We start from the raw sequence: 22151 nt of genomic DNA on the forward strand, positions 1-22151 counted from the left end.
ATCATTCATTAATAAAATACCTATTGTCAGGAACTTGTAGATTTAAATGCCAGTGTCTAGCAGTGGATTTAGATATTGGTAAAATGATACAGATTAAAAGAAATCTATCTCATTTTGCCATAAAACTGTATTACTCTAATAAATTGCCAAATTAGTAAGTCTGTATTATTTATTAAAAATAAACTAACAACCAAATCCGTTGCATATAATTAATACAATTTAATATATGTTACAATAATTTTGAAACCAACATCAGCAAAGATGTTGGACAAACAAGAGATAAAATGATTCAAATAAGAGATTCGAAAGAAAATTTAAGAAGATAAAAACGGTTAGTTCTGAATAAATTAATCTTACATTGTTAAGTTGGAAGTCATGTGCTCCATAATCATAATTTTCTAGCATGATACATTTTTGAATGTGCGTCAAGGCATATAATAACAATTTTAAAGATATTGAACATTACTTTATTTGATTAAATTATATTTTTTCAGGTGTTCAGCCCCCCCCCCCCTTCCAACAACAACTTTTTTTTACTGAAACAAAGCATTTTTTTAATAATATGATTACTGATAATAGAGTCACTGAGCGTTTAAACTTTATGGGCACTAAAGAATATCTTTCTTAATTTATGTAATATCTCAAGAATTTGTCAACAATATTTTCTCAGATTCATCATGAACAGATCGATTCATTAACAATGTTTAATTTTAAATGCATCAAACACTAAGAAAATAAAACGAATCGTTTAAAATTATCGGTCTAAAACAGGTTTAAAAAAACTACTTAAAAAAAGATGTACTTTAAACTATAAGCATATACAAAAAATATATATAACTAACATAAATACAATTTAATTACAAAAGCATGCAACTAACCTAAAAATAATTTAAATAATTGAAAACAGGTTAAAAAAAACTACTTAAAAAACGATGTACTTAAAACTATAAGCATATACAAAAAATATATAACTAACATAAATACAATTTTCTTACAAAAGCATGCAACTAACCTAAAAATAATTTAAATCATCCGTTGATAGTGGTTGTCATGACAACAATCAGAACAATGAGCATGCGTGAATTTTCTTCTCCAGTTAGGTAACGCAAATACGTGAATTTTTCTACGCCAATTGGGGCGTAGAAGGGGCCCCGGCGCCAGTTGGGGCTATGCAGATTAGACATTTTTAATTTCCTTTATTCTGTGTTATTTTAATTCAAAAGTACTTCAGAATGAATCTGAAACATGGATTAATTAACAATGTTTAATTTTAAATGCATAAAACATTAAGAAAATAAACAGAATCGTTTGAAATAATCCGCCAAAAAATGTTAACCCTAGCCTCATTACTGTTGGGAAAAAAAAAAACTAAAGCCTTAATCATTTGGCGGTGGGGAAAATGGAAGATTATTTTGGCGAAAATATTGGCAGTGGAGAAAATGGAAGATTTTTTTGGCGGGAAAGTTAGTTATTAATTAATAATTAAAATTCTAATTAAAATTTCAAAAAAGGGACCCCAGGTGCACATTCCCGACCTCTAAGGTATACATGTACCAAATTTGGTAGCTGTATGTCAAATGACCTGGCCTGTAGAGCGCCAACACACATACACGCACACACTTTGAGCTTTATTATAAGTATATAGATTATCGACTCATGTTTCATTTTCAACCAAAATTTAAATTGATGTTTGCGAAATTTCTCGCTCCACTTTTAAAGAAACCTATGGTGAGTTATTCCTTACATGGGATGAATTTCACATCTTTTTGTTTTGATTGGAATGGTTTGGATTGGTTTAAACGGACTTCGACACTGTCTTGAAAACTTAAATAACTATTATTGCTTGCGGTTAAAATATGAAAACAATATGGATAAAAAGAACTGGTTTGATTATCAAAGACAAAATTAATATTCTGCAAAAGTATGAAAGTTTGTTTAAAATGAATCAAAGCAATGCTGTAGCAGAATTGAACATTTCACATCTTCTACTAAGTGAGATTTTTAAATTCGTGTCTCTCTTGTGAGCAAAAGCAAGCAGTAAACGCTGATGAATGGGAACGAATGAGTTGAATGAGTCAAGTATTTGTTAATTTGAAGCCTGGCACTGCAGTAACAATAAATTCAAAAATAAATAGATAAATAAGAGTACGAATAATGTATAAATGAACAGTTCAAGAATACTTGTAGATAAGCAAATGATAAGAATTTTTTAAACTGATATATAAAAAAAAAATAGAAATTAGATATAATGACATAAAAGTGTAGCTTATTTTTACCCAGATTTTATCAAAATTCCTAAGTCTTGATAGGATTATATTAAACGGCAGCTATCATATTTAAAATTTGAGATTTCCATTTTAAGTTTTTGATATCCCAAATATGCAAAGAGTAACATAAAAAAAAATCGAAACGCGAGATCTCTTCTTTTCAAGAAGGAATTGTATTTTTGATTGCCCCGACTAATCGGCGACGTTTGGTCCGTTTATTTTATATAACAGAGAATCAGTTGAGAATCAAATACTTCTTCTTGTACACAGTTGTGGTGAAAGCTTATAAGCCAGTTAACAGCCACGCTACACGAGCAATTGATCTTGTATTGTGGGCATGTTGCTAGGCTGCGAACCAGGAGGTCCCAGGTTCAATTTTCGCTCATATCAATTCGCCTCACAGTTGACCATCCCAAGTTTCCGTATGGAAAAATCCGCACTGTGTAACCAGCCTTAGAGTTTACTGTAAAACATTGAATTATACATTTAGATTAATTTTATCTTTGTTTTTAAACACGGTTTAGAACGGGCAACATTAGCATTATTGTTGTAGAATGTATCGAAATATTATCAGTGTGGCAATGTATCAAACATCAAAAATGCGCCGTGATGTATACATGTAAATATCAGCTAAAATATTATAAATGGAGTTGCGAAATGTGTAATAAAAAGGTGTTTATAAAGTTTCGGAGATTCATCTATTCTAGAATATGGGAGGTGCTACCTCGAATATATTACTGAAATACTATATGTTAAATATGTGTACTATATGTCCTCTTCAAATATTTTTTGAGGTGCTATATGTTAATATCTTGAAAACCGAGCTTCTTTTTCTTTTTTTTATTTCTTTTGTGAAATCGTGTTTTTTCGAAGAAAATATTTAGATACTATTATTATAGAGATTACAATATATTTAGATACGAGTCACATATAGATTACATATGAATATTTTTCAATCTTCCCTACATATCAACAAGTCATTTAAATAAATTTAAAAAAAACCTATGAATGCACATAGCTTAGCGTGTTATAGGTTGAATAGTTAATAATAATAATTGCATTGTTGTTATTGGATGTGACCCCAGCGTATCCGTATTCGGATAATGTCATATAGAGCCATCCCACAAAATTTTGAGGAAACGGTAGGTTATCATCCCATGCCAGCAATACAAGTACCACAAAAATTTGATATGATACTGTGAGCACGTGTGCAGAGAGATAAAGGCTCTAACAGTTATTTTGTGTATGTGTGCGTGTGTGTAAACCTCTCTTTTTTTTCAGGAAAGACACCTATGTAGATAAATTTAAACAGCAAAACCTTTTCTAAATATGAATATTGATCCAAATCTTTAGAGTCGTTTTCGGGATACAAGAAATAAATTCATATACATATACAAAAATTTATCGCTTAAAGTCATAAGACCAACGAAATCTAATTGAAATGCAAACACAGGATTGAATATGAGAAACATGCATGGTGCTTCGAAGTCCTAACCACCACTCCATCTTTGAGATGCTTATGCACGTTATGTATAGTGACATAATCAATATTTAGATATAAAAAAATTTTGTGTGTGTAAAGTTGTATTTTTTTTCAGAAAAGACACCTATATACATAAACTTAAAAGCAAAACCTTATCTAACTTATATCTAAATTAGAAACGTGATCCACCGGAACAGATTTCGGATATACATGAAAAAAATAAATTCAAAATATATACAATAATTGCTCATTTAAAGTTATAAGGTTATTCATTAATAATTTTACAGGGATATACATTTTAACGTTTAGTATTTTTAATTCATTAAAACAGGTTTTTGGTCGCAAAAACAAAACATCATTTCACTCCACAGAGAAGAATTTTTGTCTATAAATACAATATCCCTTGTAAATACATAAATGATTTCTTCAATTTTTCTTGATTATTTTCTAGTGTTCCGCTTGTTTTTTCAAGTGTTGACAGAAAAGAATCAGTTGCCTTTCTATCATAACTTTTAACTTTAATAAAACATTTAACTGTAGATCTAACTCTGAACAAATGACAAGAACGTCTGCGACAAAAATAATTTATTTGATGGAATAAGATAGAAAACATTTCTGGTACAGGTTTACACTTGAGAATGAGATGAAACAATGTGATCAAGGGATTTGAAAATGGCCTAATTCAATTCATTAAACAGTGAAAAATGAATTAGAACAATTGAGAATTGGAATTGCACTCCTCAGGTTATTATCGGTATACTTCCCACCGACTCACAATAAGGAAGAAATCTGCAGGAACTTGAAAATCTGAACAGTTGGGGACATCATTCATACTTCTTGGAGGAGATGTCGATGTTCATAGTCCTCTGTGGGGAAATGAATTTCCCGTTCTTAGGCCACAAGATGAAGCCGGCTCGTTTATAGAATTCACTTTTAAGAGAACCTTGTTATTTGGAATGATCCAAACTCATTGCCAACGTTTCAATCTACACGTGGAAGAAGCTGGATTGATGTCACCTTATCAACTAAAGACCTGCATGACAATGGGCTGGAAGGTAATCCAAAGTACTCTGAGTGACTATGGCTTTTTGGATTTTCAAATTAATATGGATGACAAAGTGTTTTCAGCAGACAGATTTAAATTAAGCAAGAGGAAAATTCGGAAAATTAGCTCTCAAGTGGCTGAAAAATATGCTAATATTAGAGAGACAATTCAAAAGATAAAAACTAAAAAAGATTTAGAATTATGGGCTAAAGGATTTACAGAGTTCATCCAATTAATTAGCCAAACCTCAAACAGTAAAGAGACAAATCACCTCAGGGTCCCCTGGTGGGACACTGAGCTGGAGAAACAAAGAAAATTGACAAGAGCCTTGCGGCACAGATACCAACGTTGTAAAAACCCTGAAGTGAGAATGAAGAGAAGACAAATGAATATAAATACAGAATATGAAACAAAATATAAATACAGAATATGAAACAGAATATAAATACAGAATATGAAACAGAATATAAAACAGAATATAAATACAGAATATAAAACAGAATATAATATAAATACAGAATATAAAACAAATGAATCAATATATAGAGAAATGTTGAGAAAGAAAAGTATTATATTCTTTGAAAATTTATGTAGCGAAATAATGAGAATGAACTGTTTTTAGCTGCCATATAATTTAGCGGCAGATAAAATGAAAAGGAAAACAGTATTGCACAGTGTCAAAAAACAGGATGGAACAAAAACAAAAAATACAAACGAAACTATTGTGAGATGCATTTTCGAAGAGGAACAGTCCCAACAAGAAAATAAAAAGCAGAAGAAAATGGGAAAAAGTATTGAGGAATATAAAACAAAAGAAAAATAAAATTTTGGCAATAAATGAAATAAGAACAACGATTAATAAAATGGCTATAAAGAAAACGCCTGGATTAGACAACATCCCAATGGAGATGCTTGCTGAAATTAATCGAAAGAATCCATTCATTCTGTTAGAGTTATACAATAAGTTCTTAGAATAAGGTGAGTTCCCTAATCAGTGAAAAGTAGCAAAATTCATTTTAATTCCTAAAACTAATAGAGACTTAGAGGACCCTAAATCCTGTAGACCAATTTGTTTGCTAACAACAGCTAGTAAAATCGGGAATAAACTGATAACTAAGAGTACAGCACTTATTAACGGCACAAAATAGACTACATCATGATCAACATGATTTTAGATATAATCACTCTTGTGAAACAGCACAAAATGCACTGTGGAGTAAAATAAAAGGTGCAATGAATCAAAAACTAAAAACAACAGTTATTATTTTCGGATGTAGCTGAAGCATTTGATTCAGTATGGAGGAAAAGAATTTTGTATGTCCTGATAAAAATGAATTACCCGAGCAACCTTTTTAAAGTGATTAAAGATTACTTAAGTGAAAGACAATGCATTTACCAAGATGGAGGGAAGAATTGGGAATTTATAATGGATAGAGGAGTGCCACAGAGCTCATGCAGCGGGCCGTTATTCTGGAACTTGGGTATGAATTCTGCATTTAAGATCAATCTTCCAGAGAACTGCTTTATACAGGCGTATGCCGATGATGTGCTACTAATAATATAGGGAAGAGCAAAAAATGAACTGGAAATTAAAGGAAAACAAATAATTTATAGGCTAATAAAATAGGGCAAAATACATAAACTTGAGTTTAATGAAAAGAAAACAATTCAAATGCCTATTACATTTGGAGAATGTTTAAAATTAACAGATCCGCCTAACGTAAAAATGGGCAATAACAATATAAATGTGTCTAATCAAATTAAATACATGGGAATTATATGGGACAGTAAATTAACATTTACGTCGCATTTTAGTAAGATCAAGAAAAAAGTGGATGTATTAACATATAAACTAGTGGCAGTTGCGGAAAAATTTTATAGAAAAAAGAAATACCATCTAAGAAGAATCTACACTGGAGCCATTGTTCAAGTGTTCATGTATTCTTTTCGGGCACGGAGCAAGGGGACATAGGCGAAATCTAAAGAAAATCAGAGAAGCATTAAATGCAATCCAACGACGCCGTCTCATCATTATGTCTGGGGCATATAAAACCATTTCTACCGAAGCCCTTCAAGTGATAACGGGAAGTTTGCCAATGGACCTCAAATCAACGGAAATATTCACTAAATTTCAAATAAGAATTACTAGTAATATAGTTAAATTTGGAAACAAATGCTTCGGCAATAAATATTATGAGATGACAAGTTCGAACAACACCCTGCAGAATGGTTTATTCATGGTTTTCGAATGAAAATCCCAGATATGGATGGAATAGATTTTTACAGATGGTTCAAAAGATGAAAATAAAGTAGGAGTTGCAATAGTAGTATACTACTATGGGAAAGTGATCGATAAAAATCTTGTGAAAATATCGAACCATGCCACAAGTTTCTAGGCAGAAGTGCAATCTTTAAAGATGGCCGTTGAATATTGTGAAAAGATGGAGGACGGACAGAAGTGCTCAATTTTTTCAGATTCTCCGTCAGTCCTACAAGCCATACAATCATGTCACAATGGTAATAGGGAAATATGGACGATAAAAGAAAAGATTAAAAGAGTAAAAACTAACAAGTGGATAGAGTGGAATTGGGTTAAGGCCCATATTGGAATATATCGTAATGAAAAGGCGGATCAATATGCAATGTTGGCGGCACAGAAAGAAAGTGTTGACATCATTGTCCCCAAATCAAATGGTGTCTTAAAATGGGAAATAAGAGAAGAAATAAAGCTACAATGGTTTGACAGATGGTATATGTCCAAAAATGGAAGAGTAACTTACGACTTTATATTTATTTTTTGTTCAGATTTCTGCTGTTGTGAAACGAGAATTTGGAGAAATATTTAGATTTTCTTTTCGTGATGGCCTGTTCCTTTTTTAATAGAAAGAGGAGGAGGAAGGACAGTAATTGACCACTTTGTGGTCAATTCCCTCGAAGAGAATGTCAGTTTGACGAATCGGTCACTATAAGGATGGAAATGCTAAAAGATAGCAATCGGCCACAACAAAAACTGTCGATACTGATTCGTTCAGTGGTGGCGGGCCGTACACAAGAAGATGTATTCCCATCTCCAAACTTCTACTCTGCACCGGAAGGAGAGCACTGGCCTTTCGGGATTGAAGGGAAATAAATTCTATTTTATGGCGATTCAGCAATAAAATTTGAGTTCGAATCTGAATCCCTTCGATCATACCTAATACTATCCATTAAAGTTTAAGTAAAACCTCCAGACGTAAGAAAATACTTGAATCGATTTTATATTAAATTTCAACTATTTCATAACTCTATTCGCTAAATACTGTTGTACATAACTACTTCCCAAGCATCTGCTTTCTAATCCTAGATCATAACTAGTTAATATTTTCCATTTATTTGTAAGTCAAAATAGATTCCGGCTTACGCCCCTTTCTTCGATAACACGAATGGCGTAATATTGGATAATTACTCTATTAGCTATCTAAATTACTCTAAAATTGCTGAAAGATACAAATGTCAAATAATTGAAACCAAAAGTTAATCCTTAAAACGCATAATCTCTATTTTTTAGAGTTTTATTCTTGTATAAAGATTTAGAAAATAATAAATAAAATAATGAATTGTAGAACAAAGTTTATTGATTTTCAATTTTTATTTTAAAATAATATTCTATGTTTATATTTAAAATTAATCTTAAAAATTATATTCTCTCTTTTTCAGGGTTTAATTCTTGTATAAGACTTAGAAAAATAATGAATAAAATAATAAAATTAAGAACAAATTATATTAACTTTGCATTTTTATTTTTTTCTTTGAAAGAATATCTTATGTTTATTTTTAAAATTAATCTACGGTTTTTCAACATGGCATTTTCTGCTAAAAAAAAGTTATCACATTATATTACACTAGTTTTAACATATGTTTCCCTGGTACTTCCTCTAACATTATTGTTATAATCTGAAGAATATACATTTGACACCTGGTTTAGAGATTTCCTCATAAGTGAAATAAATGTACTGATTTATTAACTTTCCCTATTTCGCTTAATATCCATGACATTTATTAACTTAAAATACAATATGTCTAACTAGAAAAATAATACATATTAATGTTTTATTCCGTTCATTTACATAAAAATAAAACAAGATGTTTATTCTCTTTCTAAAACAGTTAACATTCAAGCGAATTCAATGATATTATAATTTAATGCAATCTTATATATATATATATATAGAGAGAGAGAGAGAGAGAGAGAGAGAGACGAAGGAGAGGTTGAAAGACAGACCAAATAATATTTAAACAAAAAATATAAACCAATATTAGAAATATAAAAACAAAAAAATTGTAACAATGGAAATAAGAATACATTAAAAATCGCAGATTAAATTTAGTAAAGATTGAAAAGTGCTGAAAAATATTTGAAAAAAGTGCTGCAGTTCAATGGGCGCTGGGAAAATAAATAACAATTCAATATTGAAACACGAAATAGTGTGTGAAACTTGCAAACCATGTTTTAATTTTTTTATCAGCGATTCCCAAAAAGAATTACAGCATTTGCTACGGGCAGAAACGAACACTTAGGTGAAATGATACGGTTTTCCAAATTTTAAAACAGAGGTTAAAAAAACTGAGATATAAAAATGCGATACAAAATTAAAAAAAAAAAAAACACAATAATATAAATGCAAAAATATGCGTTTGCCACAAAGGGCTTGTATTTTCATCATATGTCTGCACTTTCTTAAAGACAATAAAAAATCTTTTCTGCCTAATTTGTTCGAAATATGGTTTTAATAGACAAAATTAATGCAAAATGTCAAAATCTTAGGGATGACGAATATTTTACGAACTGTTATTACGTAACCAATATCAAAAAGTCACAAATATCAGTGATCAATATTTTTGAAAGAGGGGTGTAATTCAAATCCTTGATATGATCTTACTGGTGATATTTCGATTACAAGTCTTGGATCACGATAGAAAGTAACAATCGATACGATCTGTCCAATGGAAGCTCTCGAACAAGTGTTCAATGATGCATAGGGAAAGTCCCTTACCCACTGATCCATTTTCCAGGAACAGACCTCCCACAAACAGTAGTGGGGGGCTTCAGGACCTATTGATCAAAAGCAGAGAGCTTCCTATTTCTATCTCCCTATCCCATTGCATGATAACGACTATCGCTAGAATCTATACGCGGTCTACTTCATTGTACGAAAACAAGTTTTCTTTCCCACTCAAGTCTCCACAGAAAAATATTTATTCTGAGAAAAAACTCTATTTGAAAAAGAGGATTGATATCTTTCATTTAAATAAGTAATTACTTAACACATGTGGAAACTTGAATATGTTTTTACTACGCCACTCATTTTGATATTTGTAGATTTATTTTGTTTACGGCTTCTTTCATCTTTAAAAGCTTTAGTCTAAAATTAAAAAAACATTGTTGTAGAATAATTTTATTTTATTGTTCACGAAATTTTAAATTGATAACATTTTAACAATCTCTTTTGAAAACCGCTGGCGAATATATTTGATTTACTAATCTTGATTGTGATTATTGTCGATTTCAATTGAAAATGTTCTCAAAATATAATTTAGTTGACTTAATGTTAAAATTTAAAAAAAAACTGAAATACAAGGTTCTTTGGAGAATATACGATTTTATGCAAAAATGAAAGTTAATAAAACATTCTAAAAAAGGTGTTTAAATGACATTTGGATGGACACTAGGGATTTTTTATTTTCTTGAAAACTTCATTTCAAGTAGCGATAATAATTATTAAATTTATTACTTATTGTATAATACCATTTGTTATAATTTGAATTTTAATACAGTTGCACATTGTATAAAATACTAACTTAATTATTATTTTATTGTAAAATCAAATTAGTCTCTTCTTTATTTTTATGAACACAAAAGAATATATACATTCAAATTATTGGCAATGCAGCAGAAAATTTAACCCCTAGAAAAATTGTGAAAAAAGTTCAAAGCCAAAGTCTTCCTGCAATAAACTTGCAGAATAGTGTAGCAGAATAAGACTATCAATAAAAAAAAATTTATATAGTAAAAATCTTATTTTTCTGGAGGTTATGAAAAGGAAACATAGTATTCGCAATACTTTAGTGAATACTATAAAGAAATGTAGTATAATAAAAATTACTAAAAATGCAGAGTAAATAACTAAGATTTTATTTCATTAACGGTTACAAAATATTCTAACAACACTATAACAATTTTCGATACAATGAAATCAAATCAGTTCTACTTATTCTTAAAACTGCACACAGACACACAAAACAGATGCAAATATTTTAATAGCAGAACAAGAACTAAATCCACTCCATATAAAAATTATACAAATATATGAATTTTTTTATTTGTTTGTTTCAAGAATTAAATCCTTTTTCCTCATTTCGAGAAATATTTTTACAATTCAATGTAATAAAAAAGTTTTAATAAATTTAAGCATTTTAAAAGAATTCATGAGATTGGTCACATTTAAATATTAACAACTAGAACTTTACCAAAGCAAAAACTATAAATTTTTTACGTGAGTTTCATGCGGTGTTATATGAAACAGGATTACCAATTTCCACTCAGATATGCTGCCTTTTGAAACTACAAGGCAATTTTAATCTTTCTCAGAAAATCAAAAAAAAAAAAAAAAAAGAAGGATCTATTTTTCTCACAAAGCGAAAATTCGACGCCTTATGCAATTGCTTTCGAGTGGCTGGGAATTTATTAGAATTCCTAATGTGTGGAAAATCTGCAGAAGGACAAAGTAATATCTTTTCTCAATTTGTGACACTTAAAAGTAGTAAACAATGTCGGAAATCGAGAAATTCAATTTTAAAAGAATCGTAATTTAGAGCAATGGATAAATATATTACGTCATCCATCCTAAAAAATTAGATTTAAAACTGACATTTTAGGAGAAAAAAAGTTTATATTCTTTTCAAAATACTTTTTAAAGAACAAAAAAAGCCTATAAAAGGAATATACAATTAGTTATGCTTAAAATTAGTTAATAATCAATACATCTAATGATTCTTTCTAATTGTAATAGCAGAAATGAATGGTTTCATTTACAAAGATCTATGAAATCACATCCATAAAAGTATGTATTTTGTATAAGAAAAATTTACACGATAACAATTTTTTTTTTTCAAAATATATTTAACAAAAAAAGAATATAAGACCTCTTTGTTGTATAATACTTGGAAAATAATCAACTTTTAAAAAAAAGAAATTTTCTTTTCACTTTATTAATATAAAATTAATCATTATCACGTTAAACGTTATGAAAAACTCTACGTATTGACATTATGCTAAAAACACTTAAGCGGGCTGAGCCAACATCTCTGAAAGAAAAGAAGGGGTATCAGCTGATCCCCGACACTCCATGGATTGGAAAAAAAAAAATTCCAGAAACACAAATCATTCTTCTCTTGGGCCCTGAGGGTCCCATCCCCTTAACACGAATAAAGAGAAAAGGAGAAATCTGTGAATGGGTTGAAAAGTGAACGGACCAGTTATTCTTGGAATTATCGTATCATTGATCCACATATCACTGAAATTTATCGGAGCGGTGACTTCACTGGAAAGTGTGAGACCTCATTGGAAAATGTAAAGTCACAGCTCCACTTCATGGGAGTGACCTTGACTTCCCGATATTCGTATTTGACGATGCACTATTCCATAAAGATCACTTTTAATTGCTTGTGACATGACTTTGATTGCATATATTCTGCTTACTGCAAACGTCATCTCTTGGTAGAATATAGAACTAAAGTGAACCTTTTAAAGAAATGACATACATAATTAATTCAAATTTTTCAGAAAATGATTTACTCCAATAAAGAAATTAAATAGTTTTGAAAAAAAATCAAAATTAAGATATTAAGCTGAAACAGATAAATTAATTCAATCACACGTTACTTAAATTAGTAAATTAAGTATTAATTACAATTAATAAATTTTATATTTAATGCTAATTAATAATTTTAATTAATAATATGATTGAAATAACAGATATTTTGAGCAAACTTTTAAAAATAACAATAGCAAAATTATTTGTTTTTTCAAAAAATCGTGGATTATACATCTCTAAAGTCTACTATATTCAAATCTGCACATATTTCAAGAAATTTCCCAATCCATAAAGTGCTCGTTTTTCTGTCATAACGCATCATTGCATAAGCGCAAATAAGAGTATGCCTGCAAAATTGTTCTTTGTAATTATCGGGAATCCGATTCCATAAATCCTTAAAAAGATTCTGATATTCGAAATCTTCCATACATTTCAAAATTTTATCATACACTATAAAACACAAGCAATGTTCAAAACATTCTGGAGTTAAATGGTCCCAGATCTGATCTACCATGTCTAGGAAAAGGGTTTGTAACGGCCAATCCAAATAGAAACAGAGCAGATCTTTTATTTTTAAATCTAATAAATAGCCTGAATTGTTAAAGATCTTGCCACGTTCAGTCTCATCAGTTAAATAATAACATACACGCAAATCACAACTTAAGTAAGGGCACAACTTATGTAAGAATTTTTTTTTATTCAAACCGTTCAACTCATTGTAAAATAAGTTCATTCTTACGCGCCTACTTCTATTTTTAAAATTAGAAAATCGAAGTTCCTTTTGGTCAATACTTAAGTATTCTGGAATCCATTGTTTCCAAGGAGAAGCAGCATTTTCTCTCAAACATTTCATCCAAAATCTGACAGCAAGATTAAAGTCGATGCGATAAATGTTTTCCCTTTCTTCCTCCGTCATACTTTGCCATAATTGCAAAACATCTTGCTCCAAAAAGTAGATAGATGCTAAAACAAAACGCACTCTCTTATCGATGCTTTCGTTTCGAATGAGTTGTTTCGAAGTTTCGGTTCTGTCAATTGTTCCTTCCGATTTCCAGCGTAAAGTATTCGTGATATGACTCTTCTGAATGTGGGTAGCGATATTAGAATGGTCTCTAACACAATAAAAGATTTCAGCAACTATTGGCTGAAGTAAGTTTACGATTCGATCTACGAAAAATTTCGGGAGAAGTGTGGATAATTTCTGACTAATTTCTTTTCTTCTTTGTCTTATTCGTTTTTCTTGACTCCAATTGGTACAAAATGAATCACTATAATTTACATCTTTCTTAACAAATTCGCAAAAGAAGTGGATAATGTCGTCATTATAGACGGTTAATGCCACTTTAACAGCTGCTATATGTTGTAGAGATGGTAAGAAATTCAAAGCCATGATATATTTTCCTACGTATAAGTAGCAGAGTTAAGTTTGTCTATATTTATGTAGAGACAATAAACGTTTCCTTGTAGAAGGGAATTTCACTGATTAAGTTGCTTTACAAAAATGCGACTTGATGAAATGGTTCAGTTGAATCCATGTTCGGTTACACACGTTGCAAACGAAACAACTTGTGAGATTTCATTATTCCTGATATTTGTATTGAAACAGACTGAAAATAAAAAAGAATAAAATATATAAATATACATAAGTAGAAATTTCAGAAATCTTTGAAATATAAAAAATATAATTTATATGGTTTAAAGTCAAATTAATCTCTACTGTTAATAAATAATCTGTGCTGTTGCTGTGCTATTTTGGATATAGAACTATAGAATCCATTTGACGTTGGTCAATGGATATGCTTACCCAGTATTATTGTTTAAGGTATTTCATTTTGTACCTGGTCAAATAAAAAAAACCCTATGAAATTTCCCATTATCTGATCATTAATATTGAAAATATAATCGCATAAATATTATTTTTATACCTGTTGAAAATGCAAAAAAAAAAAAAAAATTATTTTTGAAACTCAACCAACTTAACGATCACCCATCGTCAACTGCTTTAATATCTTTTGTTAATTCCTTTATGCATAGTTGCAAAAATAATTTTCGCAGGTGCCATTAAATTCAAACATTTTTTCTATTAAAAATCTACGAATCTACTACGTGTTTCCTAATCCTTAGAAAAATAATATCGAATTTTATACTTCGGTAACAATTATCTTACTTTGAGCTCTTATTAACATTTTTATACCTTTCTATCAATTCATTGATTATTACGTTTGAAGGACGATGGAAATTACAGATCATGAAGGGCACATTTTATTTGATGTTCATTTTTCAAAGGTTTTTATCGAACGAATTAAGAGAAAACGGAATTGTGTCGACGGGGTGGATGATTGTGATGCTTTTATCTATTGAATTACAACTTCACCATCCACGTAGTTTTCTATGGCAATTCTCGGTGGAATTTATACTATATACTGCTATTTAAAGAATTTATACTATTTATTTAATCAGTTGTGTTAAATCAGTTTAATATGACAAACTGATTTATAAAGAAAATATTTACAGATTTTAAAAAATGGATAAAATTCTTTAAGAAACAAACAACTGAATTTCATTTTCCGTTTTTATTTTGCTGACAAAGGGAGAGCAGTAGGTTGAAAATTCATTTCAGAATGAGATTTAGTATAAAGGTAGTATATATTTAGAATGCTCACTCAGGAAAATATTAAAGCGCAATGGCCAGTCAATTTCGAGAAAATGGCCATCAAACCTTCTGCATAGCTTATATACTAACAATGTGTCGCCGATGCTAAAGCGCGAATAGTAATAGTGGTTAACGGCGCCACATTGTTAGTATATAAGCTATGCAGAAGGTTTGAGGGCCATTTCGCTTTGATATTTTCATGAGTGAACATTCTAAATGCATACTACCTTTATACTAAATCTCATCTTGAACTGTATTTTCAACATCGTGCGCTTCCCTTGTAAGTTTTAAGTAATCTTTAAAGAAAGACCTCTAAAATAATAATTGGAAAAATATCCTTTATTTTCTTTTGTAAGTAGTCACTCTTCAAATTAAAAAAAAAAAAAAAAAAAAAAAAAAAAAAACAGGATTCTTTTTTCAAAATGTTATTGAGTTGATCATTTCTATATTTTGGCTTCAGTAATTATTGATTACAGCGTTTAAAAAATATGATCTAACAGATAAAGAATAGTGCATCATATCTGATATCCTTTTTTTACGAGTATTATCAAACGGACTGAATGATATCTGCATGCGCTTGGAGTGGCAGTGGGATCGTATTGCATTTATCCATTAAATTATAATACATAAAATTTTCTATGGCAAAACTAGAAGGAATTTATATCATTTGCTCGATAATTTATATTATCTGAATGCGATATATTTTTTATTAATTTTGTAATTCAAATAAATAAAGTATTTATGGCAAAATTCTTCATTGACAAGTCAAATCATTTGATAGATATTTTCTGCAGCATTGTTGATTTCAGTGTTGCCAAACCTGCGTTATTCAAATGTGACTTCATTTCAACAACTTTAAAAAAATAATTGTAAAACCTCCTCAATGGATTTTGTATATTATTATTTATGGAATAAAATATAAATAGCCATCAGATAATTTTTTTTTATTCTTGTGCCTTGATATAATAAAAATATAATAGTTAGCTTTATTTTCGGGTATCATTATCAATTGATTAATGCCAGCAATATTTTAAAATAATGAACAATCCTATTCATTTGCACCAGCTGTAACACTGTACCCCTCATAACAATATAATATATTAATAATTTCAAATATAAAATACAAGTTTAAGATGTATTTGTACTAAATTTTGATTTATTATTGGTAACATCATCAACTCCTCAATTCAATAAATAGTAGAGAATAATAAAAAAAATTAAACACGCACTGATGAGTAGAACAAAAAGTAAAAAAATAAGTTGTTGCGAGAGATATAGACATCAAAGCAATTGGATAAAAAATTCTTGAATCAAAAGCAAAACAATAATGATTAAAAAAATTATGTTACAATAAAAGACACTGCAGCATTTAGAAAATATTTCAGAACATGAATTTAAGATCAACATATATTAAAATATGTTTAAAATTTAATTTAAAAAAAACTTTACTTAATAGTATAACAATTTACTTAATAGAAAAAGAACAAAATTATTTTTCGTTTATTTAATTTTCTCTAAAAACTTCCAAAAAACTGGGAATTCTTTTCTGACATACAAAGAATACAGGATTTTGGCTTTAATTAGCCACATCTATAGACCTTTTCAGCATGATTAAATCATTTTAATTAATGAATCCTAGTAAATTAACTGTAAAACCAAAAAAAAATTCTAAATGTATGATTTCAATAAATGTTTCTCGAATAAATCAAAATAATAATTTCATTTTACTTTAGAATGAAAAAATCTAACTTAACATTTTAAATTAAGAGATATATAAAATGAAAGATCTAATTTTACTTGGTTAAATGTAATCTGTAATGCAATAAAAATATTTAGAATTTAAATCAGAAAGATAATAATGAAGTATAAAGAAATGATAATATTTGATAATAAAAAACAAAGTTTCTTTATTGTTTAATGTAATTAATTTTCATTAAAAAACTAATTTTTTAAAAAAATGCATGTGAAAGTACATAGATAAATTTTAAAAATGATAAATATTCAATTATTGAGAGGAAAAGGAGTACAATGCTGCCAAAGAATTGTTAGCATTAATTAATACACTTTTTTAATAAAAAACATAAATCAGTTTTAATTTATCCGTTAACGCATAATTTTTCATTTATTTACATGAAATTAAAATGTTTTAAATTACATGTTGGAACTGTTGGCACGGTTCCTTTTCAATACAAACTTACTTTAAAACCTGTTGCAATACTTCCTTCACCTGCTGTTCCGTTACTTAAATAATGACGTACGCTTCAATTTTGTATCATTTTCGACAGGATGGGGATATTTTCAGAAGGAAAATTTCATTCTAATGGGATTATACAGCCTACTCATAGAAATTTAAACGAATGTATTCTAGAAAAAAATATTAAGACAAAATTACTCACAAAAAGAGAAGTGTAGCTGTAGGTGAAAATCAATGGCGCCATTCTTTTCCGTCGCTATAGGCAACTGGGGAAGAAAACTTCTCCGGAGAGGAAGAACGTGATTGCGATGTCAAAAAGATGAAATACTCAAGAAGCGAGACCCAAAAAATGCAGAGCAACAAAAGCAAGAACTTCTTTGTCTCTTCGGAAAACATGTGTGTCCAATTTCAGAGGAAAAATTTTTTAAAATCCGATGATATGCCGAACGAACCTTCAAGTCTAGTGGAAAAAGACACTCACTGAGATGGTGGATTCCGAGAATGGAAGATCCGAGTGCTGAAGCTGTTATTTTTGCAAAATCGGCGCCATCTGTTATTCGAAATTGAAATATCTGCAGGATAAATAAAGCATAAAATATCTGAATGTTTTTAATTTCAATGTAAAAAAATATACCGTGATGTTAGAAGTCTAATATATATGAAATTCATAATAAAATCGTATAATGATTTTTTTTCTATTTTATAATTCCAATATTATCGATAATAAATTTATAAACATGAAAATGCTTTTTGATATATATATATATATATATATATATATATATATATATATATATATATATATATATATATATATATATATATATATATATATATTAGAAATCACTATAAATACTTGATATTTGAAGTTCAAAGAATATCATTGATAGGAGACCCTTCATCATTTGCCCGCTCTTTAAAAGCAACAGAAATTCAACAATTCCAATATGTTTATGAATCTTACTGACTTATTGTTTGTAATTTTTATATAATTAGCTCTATATGTCTGGGTTTGGAATTATAAGTAGAAAATATGCTATAATTGAATCATATGCTTTTAAAATATATATACTCATAATGGACAATTTCAGACAGAATTTTTTAAGAATCAATTTTAAGTCTGAGAGGAAACTTTAAATTATTTTGTATAGTTTAACTGAAACTCCGCAATTAAGAACCAAAAAAACTGAAGGAAATTTTTTTGTCTCTTGACTAATATTTTTTATCTTCAAAAATTTGTTTGCCGATTTTACGAAATTGCATATCAGCATGACTAGGGATTGCAATACCGGACCAAAATTTCAATACCGGTATTCGGTATTTTTTAAATCTTAATACCGGGATACCGGTTTTAATACCGGTATTAGAAATTTTGGAAAAAGAAAGAAAACACAGGTGTTTCGTTTTTTTATTTGAAAGTTTTGTTGGAGAGTGTAAATATCACAAAAAATAATTTGTAACTTATAAATTATAACAGTATATAATCACAAAAAAGTAATTATTAAGTATTTAAGTAATTAAGTATTTAAATCACAAAAAAGTGTAAATATCACTATTCAGTTTTTGGTACTATTACAAATTTTTGAAATATGATCTAAAAAAACATAATGCATCAATCGTACTGTCATTAAGTCTGAAAAGTAATTTTGTGTAAAAATGACCAGCTGTCGAAAACGCTCTTTCGGCGTCGACGCTAGTTGGTGGTACTCTTAGCAATGCGCTATATACTTTTTCAAAGTATTTATCTCTAAATCCCTCATCTTCAAATAAATCGATTTCCAGTCGGATGCTTTTGAATATAGCTGATTTCTGTACTGTATTTTGGTTCGTTGAAATTTTTTTATTTATCGCTGATTCTAATTTTTGTTCAAGAGACAATTCCTTTTCCCTATTGACAGTAGTGACATCATAATCTTCGATAATTGAACCGAATTCTGAATTTGGATAGGTTTGTGGGAAAAAAAAATTAAGAATATTTACTCTAACTTAATCAGATTTGAATTGGTTATTTTCCTTTCTTCTTTTCATTTTCATTTTTAAAATACTTAGAATTATGTAAATACCATAAGACATTTTCTATTTCGGTATGCCTTTCTTTTGAGCGATTTTTCAATGTAATATATAATTCTTCAGATACTAATGTACGCTGTTCTTTCAGTGACTGCAACATGAAATTTACTGTTGCATTAGCTGTTAATAAATTAGAATCTCTCCGACATAATGCCTCAATAGTCAGTTTTATTGGAAGTAGAGCTGGTATAGTTCTGGATATTAAGTTGAATTCACTATCTGAAAAATTAATTTACAGGTTTAAGTCAATTATTGCTTTTTGGATTGGATTTCCCAGTTTCAAAAATCGTTCCATCATGAGGAGTAAACTGTTCCAACGTGTTTTAGAATCTAATATTAACATATATTCTGTTTCATTTTCAGTTAGTATATATTTTAGTAATATATCCTTTTTATAGGGTAACGTTTAAATATTTTAACTATTTTTCGAACTTTATAAATTACAGGAAGCAATTCTTGATAGGTTAATATTTCATCCTCATTAGCAATATCTTCTTCAACAATTTCATTGTCATTATCTTCATTGTCAATATCACTCTCACTCTTACTCTTTTCAAAGTTGGAATCCGAAGTGTCTATATCCACAGTATTTGGATTCTTCTGTTCTTTATATTTTTGGTATAATACATCTATTACTCCTAATTGAATTCCATGTGCATAGCACAACTGCTGATTTGCACCAATCAACTTTCCAACTTTTTTCATAATTGTTGCTCCATCAGTCGTTATGGATACTATATTTTTTTCAGGGATAATCCATGTTTCACTAATTTAGATTTAAGCAATTAATTAAGCCATTCATTAGCTAATTAATTTCGCCTGTTAGGGAGACATAAAAACAAAAAAGTATAATATATTGCTATGTTCGCGATGCCTGAACATATAGTGGAGACAGTTTTAAAAATTTCTAGTAAATACCGAAACACCGGTATTCAAACTTGTGAATACCGGTATTACAAAATTGTGCAAATGGCTCAAAATACCGGTATTCAGTATCCCGGTATACCGGTATTGCAATCCCTAAGCATGACATAAAATAAATAAAATCATTTTTTAAGATTTTAAATCATTATCTACTTGGAATAATACGGAATAATTCCAAATCATTTTTTTTCTTTATCGATTTCTGGTCAGTCTCCTGCATGATCTTAGGCGCGAATTTTTAGATATCTATATCGTGTTTATATTTCAAGTACACAAGTGATTGAAGTTCAAAGGCTTGGTTGTCGCGTTTTTCTAGAAAAATTTTGAAAATACATACATCCGAAAGTGTCTCTATAGTTTTGATAACATAATATTGTGTTTTATATGGTTTTATATGCACCTTTGAAACATTTTCATCATTGTGAGGCAAATGAGCATTGCACATTTCCAAACCTAAGATCATAATTAAGTCGTCCATCAGTTGATATGTTGCAGATATTAGACTAGATACAGAGACAAAATTTTTAAAAAAAGAAAAAAAAAATCAAATCTGCGTATTCTGTATACTATGCTATAATATCTCCATTCAATTTTAATGCATAATTTAGTCTTTCGGTAATAAATGATAAAAAGGTAGGTAAAAACGCAGAGTGAATCCTTCATGTCACATTACAAAAGAGAATAGAAATAAATAATTTATAATTGATATAAAAAAAGCAGGGAGAAGGGGTGGATTGAGAGGTATACAGCAAGTAATGAATCCACCAGATAATGAAAAAGAAAAAAAAAGAGAGACTTGTGATACATTCGACGTAAAAACAGCTAATTAAAAATATACCTGAATAAATTTATTTTTCAAGTGTAAACATTTTACCAATTTTTAAAATATTCATTAAAATTTAAAAATTCAAATTTTAGATTGGATGAGAAAAAAAATTAGAGAAATGTTTTATATCATTCAAATATTTTCACTTCTCAATTCTGCTATGAAAGGAGCGTTGTGTGGCTTTTTAAGTAAAGCATATAAATTAAAAAACATTAAGTAAAACATGCTAATTAATTTTTAAAATTGCAAAATTTTTCCTTTGGAAGGCAATGAAAAATGGTTTTATATATTAGAAATAAATTTAAGGATAATTAAAATAGTAATCTTTCTCTTCTATATTAATAATCAGGACGTGATTTTAATATCATTTTTAGTGTTTTTATATCAAAAGCATTTGGCATCTTCTATTGTATATTAAAATTAATTAGAATTCTTATATGACTGTTCCAAACTACCAGTTCATTTCTTTTTCAGAAGAAAATAATGTATAATATAAGCGATTTAGTATGTTCATAAAAAAAATCAGTACAATGCAGCATTTGACATATTTGCTAATAAACAATATTGTACGTGTATATTTTGTTAACTGTAATTCCCAAGAATTGCAGTCATTAACTTCCGCATCTATCAAATTGCCGATTCCAATTGCATAAAATAGAATGGGAATGATCTAAATGTCATTCTTAAGCAGAAAATTCGCTTTCTGTATATTAAGCATATTTGAAGGTTCTGACAAAAATGGAAGATTTTGAAGCAGGGTGAATGATAAGTGAATCATCGACTGCCAAATCTATATCAATAAAATTGTGTTTCTCTGTAAACAACATCGATTTAAT

The 22151-nt window shown here is 29.1% G+C and overlaps 1 protein-coding gene across 1 annotated transcript; it reads right to left on the minus strand.

The window, feature by feature from the left end:
• Positions 1 to 11982: 11982 nt before the first annotated feature.
• On the minus strand, positions 11983 to 17993 carry LOC129981479 (uncharacterized). Its single transcript, XM_056092327.1, has 2 exons — positions 17698 to 17993; positions 11983 to 14255 (listed from the first exon to the last, which is right to left on the minus strand). Exon 2 carries the CDS (start codon positions 14036 to 14038, stop codon positions 12875 to 12877), a length of 1164 nt encoding a protein of 387 aa, XP_055948302.1. The 5' UTR covers positions 14039 to 14255; positions 17698 to 17993; the 3' UTR covers positions 11983 to 12874.
• Positions 17994 to 22151: the final 4158 nt, after the last annotated feature.

The sequence above is a fragment of the Argiope bruennichi genome, chromosome 8 (genome assembly GCF_947563725.1).
Source record: "Argiope bruennichi chromosome 8, qqArgBrue1.1, whole genome shotgun sequence".
NCBI lineage: Eukaryota > Metazoa > Arthropoda > Arachnida > Araneae > Araneidae > Argiope > Argiope bruennichi.